Source organism: Natrix helvetica, assembly GCF_964273705.1.
Source record: "Natrix helvetica genome assembly, chromosome: 2".
NCBI classification, from domain to species: Eukaryota; Metazoa; Chordata; class Lepidosauria; order Squamata; family Natricidae; genus Natrix; species Natrix helvetica.
Window position 1 is genome coordinate 37,136,290 of NC_138552.1, and position 12,711 is coordinate 37,149,000.

The window sequence follows — 12,711 nt, forward strand, 5'->3', positions numbered from 1 at the left end:
TTATCATCCAACAAATGTCTTGATGCCAGATATTAATCATGGCAACATTTCTCTGTTACAAATATAAATAAAATATATTAATGTAATAATTTAATATTCAATTGGAAAATAACTGTTCTATCCTAAAATAGAAATTCAATTCATATTAAACTGTGTAAAAGAGGCACATCTCAAAACCTATTGATTTTGTCTATTTGCTGCTAAAGCCAAAGAAAAAGCAATGTATGTTATATAGAGATATATAAACAGTGATTCTATGTTAATTAAATCTACATGTTTTTTCCTGTAGCCAGTAATATCTTCCCAAATATCAAGACAAACTGGAAGCTACATAAATGAATATTCAATTAAAACAAATCATTTTCAATGGCTCCTTCTCTTTTCATTAAGAATCAGAGTGCAGCATCTATTTAAACAAATTTTATTAACATAGTCAAGCAGTGATTAACATTCACATCTATTATCACATCATACAAATGTAAATACAAAATTACTACATTACAATATATATTCTCTGCATGATCCAAAATATTTGGTGGCCCCAAAAATTCTTTAGAATTCAGCAGCTTATCAAAAATTGAAACCATATTGTGTTTAAAATGAAGTTTTGTTGGCAGAGGCAGACAAGAAAAATCAACTTAATAAAGTTTGAGAAGTTGCTGAAGGATATGTTTGAAGGGAATATTCTAACACATATGGAAAACACATCCAATTTAATGCTTTCAAGCAAACTGGTACAACCTAAGTTGTCAGCAGAAAGATCTGACTACATTATTTAACTCTTGTTAGTAATCCAATTCAAATAAACAACCTTATGGCAAACTTGATTAGGAGAAAAAGTGTAGTGTCTTTAGGGGAAAGAAGACAAAAATGTGCCATCCAAAATGTTTTAATTGTACATACAAAAGTAGTACTGATACTAAAATGAACTGTCACACAAGAATCAAGTTATTAGGTGGGGAAAGTTAGGGAAATAACATATCAATGCTACAATTAATTTGAAGTTTAACTATCTTGTTTAAAAGTGCATCTATCCAGCAAAATAAGATCAAATAATTACTTTAATGTAACAAAGTTTCTCTGTAACGTTTTCACTCAGTCTTTTAGTGATGAAACTGCACTGTATATGCCCATATTAAAATTTCAGTCAGGACAGCCTAAACACTTATTTGATTTGACAAGCAAGTATAAAGAGTATAGCTTTAAATTGCAGACATTTTAAATTAAGAACATCAGAAATTTCCGTGCAGTATTAAACTGTCACATTGTTAATTTAATCATCTCAAAATCAAAATATCGTAAAGAGCCAAATGTTTACCACAGTACATCATTCACATACAAACAGCAATGTTTAATTTAATAGATTACTGCTTGGCATATAGTAGTTTATATCAGAAAAAAGGATAATTTTCATGTTTTTTCTCTAGGCATTCATTATTCCAAAAAAGCCTAGGCTACTTAGATATGAACATATTCCAGGCCATAATCTCTTTTGTTTTATATCAGGAACATAACTTTGTACTGCACAATATAAAGTCTCTTTTATGGTGTTTATTGGGTACTATTCATACAGATGCATCCATCTCTTAAAAAGAATGTTATACATCCTTGTTAATACATTCAATATGAATAAAATAAGTAATTGCTGTCCCATAGTAACTCAATTTAGATATGAAAGTTTAAGACATTAGGCAGTTCTATATGAACAACAAACTGGTACTCTTATGAAATAAGCCTCTATCTAAATAAAAGGGTACAAGATTATTTACCTGAGATAAAACTAGTATGAATATTTCTTATCTAAATAACAGAAATTTCAGCTTTGGAAATCCTCTTACAATAGTATAAATCTAAATTACACAGTATTTATGTAGCTTAAATACTTCAATGCCAATGCTAAAGAAAAAGAAGTATCACAGTGTCAATATTGTTTATTACAAAAGTAACATTACTTAAAAAAAATCTATTGGCTATGTATTTTGTGAAAGTTACCACGACTTCATCTTCAGCATGGCAATAAACCAAGACTACAGTCCTAAGCATACTTACTTGGAAATGAGTCCTCTGAAATGTATAGTACTTCAAATTAAATACCATTAAACACTGAAATCTAGATCAAAGATCTGATTTCTACATACCAGCTTAGAAAAAAAATAAGATAAAAATCTTACAAAATGTTATCCATTCCCCTTCAATTTAAAGAAATGCAATAAAGACGCTAGGTAAGACTTTTTCCCTTAATAGTCCCAAATTCAACAATCAACAATTCTTTCTACATTAACCAAGTTGAAACTGCAAAAGAGATAGTTTTATTTATATATATTTTTAAATATACTTTCTGTTACCAACTTAGGTTGATCAGCAGCTTTGTTCATTGTTAGAATCCTTCAAAAAGCAAAGGGGCCTTCAACACGAAAACAAAGCCATATATAAAACAGTAAACACTGACCTCCTGAGGTTTCTACAACAAAAATATTCAAGTAGAAAATCTACATCACTTAGCAGCGGCTATTTCTGTAGTTTAGCACACTAAGCACTTAATTCACTGTGTAAGGAGCAGATTTAGTAAGCCGTGCCTGTAGCATGCCAAGAGGCAGAGAACACTGGAATGTAACAAAGACAAACATACAATTCTACAGAACAACATTCAATCAACATTCAAAACTGTCAAGAATACACAAAAAGAATTAAGATGTTTTTATATATCCCATGATGCAATATATTTGATTTACAACTTAGTGTTGTATTAGAATTCTCCTTACCTCAAATTCTATACCAAGCAGCTTCTGCAAGTATATTGTAATTTTATTCATTATGAATATTGTTTGCTATGAAGCTTTAATTTGTTAATTCTAACTGCAGTATTGCTTTTCTGTGAGATCAGCTAAATTACAATAAACAGTCACGTCCCTTTATATTAACCCATGTAATAAAATTATCTCTCTCTATAAGTAGCTTCTATGCACTAATCTTTAATGTTATTGGCAACTATCAAATTCAACAACAGAAGGGCCAAAATAAATAACGTTTTGTCTTTGAGAATTCCATAGAGAAATGTAAAGTCTTGCCAAAAGTCAAGTTCTGGCCTTAATAAATGTTAATATTTACTTTCTTCGGAATTCATATCTACTTCCTTAATTGAAAAAGTTAGAGCAAAAGTCAGCTGAAAGTTCTGGCTTCCAATACAACAAGTTAATGGAAAGTAGATCACTATATGCAATTTTATTCCAGTGGTTTTAATGGCATAGTAGCATAAACCTGTTCATAAGACGTTTATACAGGACATATTGTAATAAATCATTTTCAAACATATTTAACCCCAATGAAATTTACAAAGGAAAAAAAAGGAATGTATAGGACTTGTGCATGCTCCCATGCATTAAAAAAAGCCTGAAATAAGATTTCATACATTCACACTCATACAAGGTTGATCTTCAGTGCAATGGCTAAATCATACAATAGACCTTAAAAAGAATCAAAATCATACACTCATTCCCTACAAAATGGTTATCCAGTATGGTTTTTTTCAATGTAAAGATGAGAAGCTAAAATGTAAGGCGGTTGTTATGGCTTTTCTTTTCTTTTTTTGCACAGATTAATTTTGCAGCACTTAAGGGAAAATGGAAAAGTGTGGCTTTTTCTCTGACCCGCAGAGTTATTGTCTTTCCATTTTTCCTTTATCATCATGGGATACTCTTTATGCAGTCTAAGTTAATCATACTTTCACTTTTATAGTAACACAAAATCAAGTGTACCAGTTAGATTTTCACATTCACAGTACATAAGAAAATACACATGGAAAGAAAAGTAAAAGGTAAACTTAACAAGGATTTATTCACAGAAATACAAGCAAATAGAAAAGGGAAGCAGAAAAGCTAAACAAATGAAATGAAAAGGATCCAAACGAACATTCACTCTGTAGCTTTTAACCTGCACCCTTCTGTGGTCTCTCTAGGACACAATGGGCCCCCAACATGCGCCGACACAGTGTAGATACCCTGCTTTACATATACGAACTTATGCATCTCTTAAGATCATGCTTTGTGGAGGAGGGAATAATAAAGTATGTTGGGTGTGAATAAACACTGAAATGTAGCAATCATATCATCAATTTTCTATAATTGTCTTTAGGCATCAACTAACATTTATGTAACCTTTAACTAAGGTCTTACCTTATAACTCGTTTTAAAAGATTTGAGAAAAATCACTAATAGTATAACCATGCAGAAAGCACATCACACTGACAGCACAGAGGCAATACTTTGCACAGCTATATCTGCTTTCCACATTGTGCAGGTTACACATTACAATATCAATCATATTCCTAAGAGATCCTAAAAATTATTTTGAGGCCTAATTGTCACTACAGTATTTTATACTTATATCTTAATAAAAATAAAATCCAAGGAATTTTAAAGGAATTTTAAATGCAGGGTTGTACTGCACGAATTGGTAAACTGCAACACAAAACTGGCGCAAGGTAATTAATGTTTACCACTCTCACTCCTTGATGCAAGCATGCTAACTTTCCCACTAAAAATATGCTTGATCACTATGACCCAAAATGCATGCCTGAACCTTAAACTGCACATTAAGAATTATGCCTTACTCTAGAAATTAAATCTAATGAAGCACAACCATCAAATCATATCTACTACCCTTTAAATGGAAAATTAAAAAGATCAATCTTTCTTCTGAAATGCCCGTTTCCCCCCCGCCCACTAGAAATGAAAAGGAGTGACTCATTTGGCATCTTGCAGGTTGCTTCATTTGTTTGTTTTAGCTTTTATTACTTCATTATGGGGTTATTTAAATTTGTATACTGCAAGTGCTTACTCCTAATACAGGGAGCAAGCTTCACCTTAACTGTACTAACTTCATTTGTTTAGTTCTTCATCAACATGCAATACTTAGGAATCCCATCAAGATGAAACAATGCAGAAACCCCTTGTTATACCATTAACTGTCTGTAATTGCCATTCTTCTGTTTCCTTTATCGCATGAACACAATGTATTTTCTCTTTAAATATCCCCTATAGATCTATTTTATAATTTCATTTTGGTACAATTCCCCATAATATTGCAGAATGTGCTGTTGTGAACAAACTTTTTTGCGCATCTTCACATCCAGTGCAGAATTGTAACAGGAGACAGATTTCCACCCACAAAAGCTCCAGATGTTAAAACATTTCCCAACATCGGCTTAATACAGTGACGGCAACACCTCCCTCCCGCCCCTCCCAGTAGGCTTGGGATTGTACTGTATTCCCTACTGGTTTACCCTTCCCCCCAGTAAAGGGTAACATTTTTCCCTGGGTGCAGAGGCTTCCTCCCAGTCTTCCAGACTGAAGGACCTGAAAGAAACAAATACGAGTTTTTATTCAAAAGCAAATTGTTTAATATTATGATCAATACACACTTAAGATAGGAAATACAAATTAATGTTGCTCTGTAGTATGCCACAAAACAAAGCACCAGTGTATTATTTTCAGAGTGAAGTTAATTGCTATTTCTTGAATTTTTTTGCATTAAATCTTCATCAAGAGACCTCATAATTATTTCTAGTTCCATTTATACCTGAAATAACAAGCTCAATTAAAACTTACAAATCACTAATGTCTAGGGACAACATTGTGTGGGTAGGTGCATGATCTCTGCTACTGTTTGTGTTAATTTGAGGCGTCCCAATTGTGATAGTTTATTAAAAGTTTATGTGACATGCACAAAAATTACAATTCAAGTATCACTTTTTTACCTCCCAAATTCAGTTCTGGAGAACTACTGGTAATAAAGTACACACAGGGATAGTTTTCATTATGTATGTTTTTTTTAAAATGAGAGTGCAAAAATTTGCAGATGTCTTCATAACTGAACTGAAAATAATTGAAATTGTTTAAAAAAAACCCTAAGTGTGAAAAAACCCCGACAGATTAGCTGTCTTACTGATTTATTTATTGTTCAGTGTTGTCTACTTAGACACCATTGCACTGATGGATGAAAAGGAATCCTACTTGAATACTATGGAATCAGTCATCTTTAAGGAGAATAGAACATTCTTCTGGATAGTATAGCAAACCCTAGGGTAACTTTAGAGAAACTACACAACCCTAGATAACCTTGGAGAAAAACATGATTTAAGGAAGAAAATGTTAAATTAAAAACTCAAATCTGTTAATACTCTGCCTTAGCTCTGTTGAATATTAAAATAAGCGAAGGTTAAGGAGGGAAAATGCTAGCAGGTTTTGAAGATTCTGTTATAGCCCGTAGCAATAAAGAATTTGAATCCCTTTCATGAAGGGGTCTCCTGAGCTAGTCCAATTAGTCTAGTCCAATTAGACAAATCTTTGCATATTCAGGCTGCTTCAATTCAATGTGTACACTCAACGCTTTGCTGTACTGCAGATGGGAGAACCAGACACCACTTGGCTAGTCCACTAAATTTCATAGGCTCTGGCAAAGTTCGAGGAACTTCCATGGACTGGGTCGGAACAACAGACTAAGCTAAAATGTGGTTACTTAGCTTGTGTTTTTGAATATTGTGAGAATCTAATGTTGATCAAGTATGCTGTGTGAAGCAAACCATTGCATTAAACCATACCAAGGCCTACTGTATAGCACATTAGATACACGCAGTGATTTGAATCTGTTAAAACTAGTTTAAAATTTTATCAGGTTGTCAAAGTAACAAAATGAGGGTGTTCCACTGACTCCTGAAAAACAACTGCTGAAGAAACTAGTGCTCACTTGTAGTAGAAAATCCATACAGGTAGTCCGTGTCGTACAACCATAATTACGACTGAAATCTGGGTCTCTGAGTGAAGGGTTGTTAAGAGAAACCATTACACAACTGTTTCACTCAACAATGGTTACCCCGACACTTCCAGTTTTGGTTGTTAAAACGATATTGTGGTTGTTAAACAGATAGGTAAGGACAGTAAGGATACCCCAGTGGGGCAAAAGAGGCCCTGTAGGCCTAGAGCAGCCAGAGTGAATGTCTTTCTGCTCAGGAGCTGATAATCTTCTTTGCCAAAATCCAAGCAGAAATTCAGCCTCTCAGCAGAAATATACTTTGTGTGGTCTGCTGTAGGCCTCCAGGGCCCCCACCTACCACCTCTGAGACACCCTGCACTCCGTACCTTACTGCACTGCCCCTCTGCTAGGAGATGAACATCGAAGTAGGATTTTCAGCCCTTGTGTTGAGAGACAATTATGTGCAGCCTGTGCTTGGGTGCCCTGAAGCATCCTGCACTCCTTTTACTGCCTGCATCTACACTCCCAAAAAGCTGAAAAATCTTACTTGTATTTCAACTCCCTCTCAACTCTTGGGGCTGACTGAAAGAGCTGTGTGCCAAAGGACTTCAATTCCTTGCCTGCTTGGATTTTAACAGGGAACTCTTTCAGCCAGCAACCAGACAAGAGTAGGAGTCCTCTTGGCAGGCAGCAGCAGTTTGCAACATTTTTTGCCAACTCCCCCACTGATTTTTTATGGAGGCTGATAGTGAAGATTGCAAATGGTGATCCCGTTTACAGGGGAGTTGGCAACTGATCATAAATGCAAATGCTTGTCAAAAACTCCAATCACAAACACGACCACAGGCCGCAATGTTTTGTGACAGTTAAAAGTGTTTTACAGGCCGTAGAATATTATTTCTGAGGCCACCATTATTTCAAACCACCATTAAACAAACAGTTGTAAGTTGAGGACTACCTGTAGTTAAACAGAGTGCTCACTAAAAAGACAACAAAACAATTCATGTATTGGAAAAGTTATACAGGCAGCTCATAGATAGTTGAAAGATAAATGATTTACCTCTAATTATGGTACTGCAGCTTGAATACATAAGATTAAACTCCATAGTAAGCTGCAAGGCGCTCTTTTAGAGGAACAGGAAACTGGTCGGAGAAACGCCTCCAATTTTCATCTCCCACTTGATTTTTAAATCCGTGAAGGATCTGAAAATTAAATGAAAGTTAACTTTTTTCAAAAAGATATTTGCAAAATAAATATTTAAATAGTTATGAAATAATGGCAGAAGTGCCCAAATAGTAGGGGCTTGTTAATCCTTTGGAAGATATGTTTTGGAATGCATGATACATTTTAAAGCATCCAATTATTTTTGCAGAACTGCTATAGCTGTTTGAAAGCTGCTCCTGGTTATCTTTGCATGTATATGTGAGAGACTTTCTGGACCATCATAAGCCATGACGGTCCCTCAGACAGAAGAAAGGAAAGGAAAAGACAAATTGTAAGGGAAAAAATGAAGAGGAATGGAGACAAAAAGTAAACAGTAACATTTTTCCAAAAGCTCTTACCAAAACAGTTTGCACCAAGGACCTAGGGGGAAGTATTGTTTGTTGCCAACTAGAACTACACCAGAAACATTCTTTGGTCCTGCCTACTAATGCAAGCTAACTGAAGAAATATTTTAGTAACAGCAGGAGGAAAAATGGAATTATCTTTAATTACAGATCCATAATAGAAATGATGTACAGTATTTGCACATTAAAAAAATTTTACCTTACAGAACATGTCTCGGAGATCATCTTTTGGGCTAATCCATGATGCAACAGCATCACAAAAAAATATAAAGTCCTGCAAATGTTGATAGAAATTATAAATTAGAAATGTCCATTAACAGAAATGCAATAAATTATTTAAAAAATAAGCACATTTCCCTTTCAAAACATTAGCCAGCTTATATATGTTTATTTCTTTGTTAATCACTCATATTTGATTATTCAAATATTTCAATTCAATTCAATTCCCTTCTCCCCCCCCCCCCCCCCCCCCCAAAGACCAAAGCAAGACTTACTTGGACTACTCCACTAGGGTTGACGGTAATCATGGTACAAATCCCACGGAATGCGGAATCCTTTTCCTCATTGTCCCTTATGTTTCGTAGAGAGGTGCACCTAATACAATAAAGAACCTAAGTTTTAGATTTTTTTTAAAAAAATTAAATTTTAATAGTATTTGATGGAATAAGTGTCACAGCTAAAATACCTTGAAGACTAAGCCACACAAACATCATTAATCTTACAAACGTTCTATATTCTTTTTTTTAATATATATATTAAGCCCTATTTAATTCTCCAAGGGTGGTCAATATTAAATCAGCTACTTTTCTATGTTCCACAGCTGATATTGAATGTGACCTGTATTCCATTAAATACTTCTGTTAATATAAATACACCCATATATATATATTTACATATAGAATTGTCCATCAGTAAAAGCAGTTTATACTGCAACAATATAAATTTTATGATGTATCATAACAAAACATCTTTAACTTGTTACAGCAGCAAGCAAGCAATTTGGTACAAATCCAGAAACATGTATCTCAAACAGCAAGTCAAATTGCAAATGATTTGAAGTAATGTAATGCGGTGTTTCATGTTTTATGCTATTTGCATGCATATTATCATTCTGGTGGATTTTAAATGCTTTTAATAATCAAGCTTTGACACATCAAGCATGTGACAATCTTATCCCATGCATCAATTAGTTGTTAGCCACAACATGAAATATATATACAACAGTACTGCTAAAAAACCTCACAAACCTGACAGGACAAGATTAGTCACATGGTTGGCAATGATTAAGAATAGTGATATTTGTAACCAACTGAAAAGTATATCTAGAAGTGAGAATAGAGGAAAGGAAGAAAGAAAGAAAGAAGAAAGTGAAGAAAAATGAATTAAAAAAAGATTGAATAATACACACCAGGGTCTTATAAACTGCTGTAGCATGGGGGCCACCTCTTGAGGACAAACGTAACCAAGACGACCAATTGTTATTGCTAAGGTAACGCAATCACGGTTATACACCACCAAACGCCAACCAAGACATGAGCAAATGAGGGGGGAAGGAGAAAAATAAAGAAAAAACAACAAATAACTCAGAAACAGAAACCAACAGAACCTGTGTATGATAATAAACATAAGATTTCACCAGTGCTGTTCATTACCACCCCTAAAAATAAGGGGCAGCAACATGTGGCATACTATTTGGCGGAGGGCAGGGAAATAAAGGAAAAAGGAATAAAGTGAATGAGAGAACACCAAAATTATGATTAAAATCAAATGAATAGTTTCACTCAGTATCTTAACAGTTTAATTGCAACAACTATTCCTATTTTTAGGGAATTTGAAACATTTATTAACATACTAATGAATATTTTTGTGTAATATTTCAAATTAACATTTAATGGGAAAAATATTCATTTGAAAATCCAAACAGAATTAAATCTGAAGTGATTAGTCATTTCCTAGGGCTATTTTTAATTATATAAAACTAAATTTAATAAGAAAGAGGATAATATGCACATAGCTCCTCACAATAATATGTGTTTGATTAGGTTATTGTAGATATTATTAATAATAATGTAAATATTACATTATTTATCTCTGAAATGTTTCAAAGCTAAAGATATGACAAACTATAATGAAAGAAACCTGCTTTATCTGAACATTGTTTTGGCTTTAGTATGAAAATTTTCCTTGACATGTTTTAATGGCGTTCTCTCAGCTCACATAGCAATTCTTCAGAAAAGGGAAAGTGTGGGTATGTTTAAGGATTATTTGAAGCAAACTACATGAATACTAAAATCCAGCAGATTTGTATGAAGCAGAGAAGCCTATGCTTTAAAAGACATTATGCAACACTCCAAAACAGGCATTTGTGTGAACAAATTTCATGAACACATGCAGTAAAGCTGATGATGCTCTTTTTCACTGTAAGGTTTGGTGTAGGATATACCATTATAAAAAATGATTTTTTCTATAAGACTATATGGATAAAATTGAATATTCAGCTTTATTTTTAAATCACGCTGATCATGAAACCTTGGTTTCAGTAATCAAATTGCTTTTTTGTTCAAAAAACCAAACTGAATAAACTTCTTTACGGTAACATTGGTCAAAATTTATATACTGGCTGAGAAGAAGTATGTACCACTTATGTTTAGCAGGTATTTTTACTTTGCATTTGTAATACTGTATTGTGCCAGGATAATTAAGCCTATAAATTCTGAATTGTGATTTCAGGTATTACATTACTTTAGCAGAATATCCCACAACAAATCTAATGTGCAATACATTCAACATTTATTTATAGTATATAGTATGGCTGGGGCATCCATTTTAGAAAATTAAATTGTAATTTTCAGGAAATTTTAATTTCTGCATAGAGAAACCTAGTGCAGCAGTAATGATTTTAAAAGGGTCATTTCCTGTAATGATTTGGGAGGTTTCTTTCATTGAAAAGGGTCATTCCAAAAGATAAAATTATTGACAAGCTCTTCCTGAATACTGCAATGCTGATACGGTGCCAAATCACAGGTATAATTCATTTCCATTATAGAAATAAATGTACTGCTATACTGCATTTTAACAAACATGCATAGAATGAAACTTGACCTACATCCTTAAAAGTCAGCCAAAATTGGTTTAAACTGAAATATACACTTAAGAGTGCCAGTTTAGTTTGGTCCTTAGCCATGAAAGCCAGCTGGGTGACTTTGGGCCACTCATTCTCTCTAGCCCATTCCACCTCACAGGGTTATGTTGCAGGGAAGCTATGTTCACCACTCTGAGTTACTAAGTTTAAAAAAACTGAGGTAAAATCTAATAAAAATAAACAAGCAGCTAGATAGGTAAACAGAATTTTCTAGAATACTGGAAAATTTGTTTAAAACATGTTCCACAGGGTGTAGGACAAGATTCAATTCCATTGTAGAGCTTCCTTCAATTCTAATACCATTATATACATCAATCAAATTGTATATGTTTGCACAATGTATAATGTCCAGTCACTTAAATCTGTTTGGTTTCATCATATTGTCTATTACAATTATGAAGACTTCAAGTAAGCTACATGCAAAGATCTGATAATTTGTCTCATATAAAAAAAAGTCAACTGGATTATTTTAATTATAAATATAACCCAATTTTAAAAATTTAGCTAAACATTTTGAGGTCTTATGCACTGTTACAAAACAACCCTACTGGAAATTTTTGGGGAAAATTTCATGGCAGCAAGATAAAGAAAAACCAATTTGCTCTTTCTTAACACAAAAAATCCTTCCCATTAGTCTCAATTGTAGGGAATTAATTACCCTACCTCCAAATTTGCCACATACCTACTACTCTTTTGGGAGTGCTCTTGAAAAATTATTCATTAATGGAAGATCCCTCCCCTACCAACACAGCTTCAGAATATCTCATTTGCTCAATCATAAGAATCCCAACATCAGAGAAGCAAAGGCAACTGAAGCGAATTAATTAATTTGGCAGAAGCTGTTTATAGGTAGTTGTCAACTTACAACCATAATTGAGCCCAAAATTTCTATTGCTCAGGAACACAAAAAAATTCTATTGCTCAGAAACACAAAAAGTGATTTTTGCCCCATTTTATGTTCTTTCTTACCACAATTGTTAAGTGAATCACTACAGATGTTAATTTAGTAACAGGTTTGTTATGTTAATCTGGCTTCCTCACTGACTTTGCTTGTCAGAAGATTGCAAAAGATGATCTTGGGACAGTGCAACCATAATAAACACAAGCCAGTAGTCTTTGTGTTTCCCTGAAAATAAGACATGATCTTATTTTCTTTTGACCCCTGAAATAAGTGCTTGGCCTTATTTTCGGGGAGGTCTTATTATTTTTGACATGCAGGAGGAGGTGAGCGTGGTCACCTCATGGCTGCT

The 12,711-nt window shown here is 33.7% G+C and overlaps 1 protein-coding gene across 2 annotated transcripts in view; it reads right to left on the minus strand.

Moving 5' to 3' along the window:
* Positions 1 to 405: 405 nt before the first annotated feature.
* TNPO1 (transportin 1) overlaps positions 406 to 12,711 on the minus strand; it is a 40,353-nt gene continuing 28,047 nt past the window's right edge. For both annotated transcript variants that reach the window (XM_081942955.1, XM_081942956.1), the window contains exons 21-25: positions 9,728 to 9,803; positions 8,814 to 8,913; positions 8,519 to 8,593; positions 7,811 to 7,953; positions 406 to 5,354 (exon numbers count right to left, since the gene is read on the minus strand). In XM_081942955.1, coding sequence (XP_081799081.1) covers positions 7,846 to 7,953; positions 8,519 to 8,593; positions 8,814 to 8,913; positions 9,728 to 9,803 — 359 coding nt within the window. In that variant the 3' untranslated portion in view covers positions 406 to 5,354; positions 7,811 to 7,845. The remainder of the gene's footprint in view (positions 5,355 to 7,810; positions 7,954 to 8,518; positions 8,594 to 8,813; positions 8,914 to 9,727; positions 9,804 to 12,711) is intronic.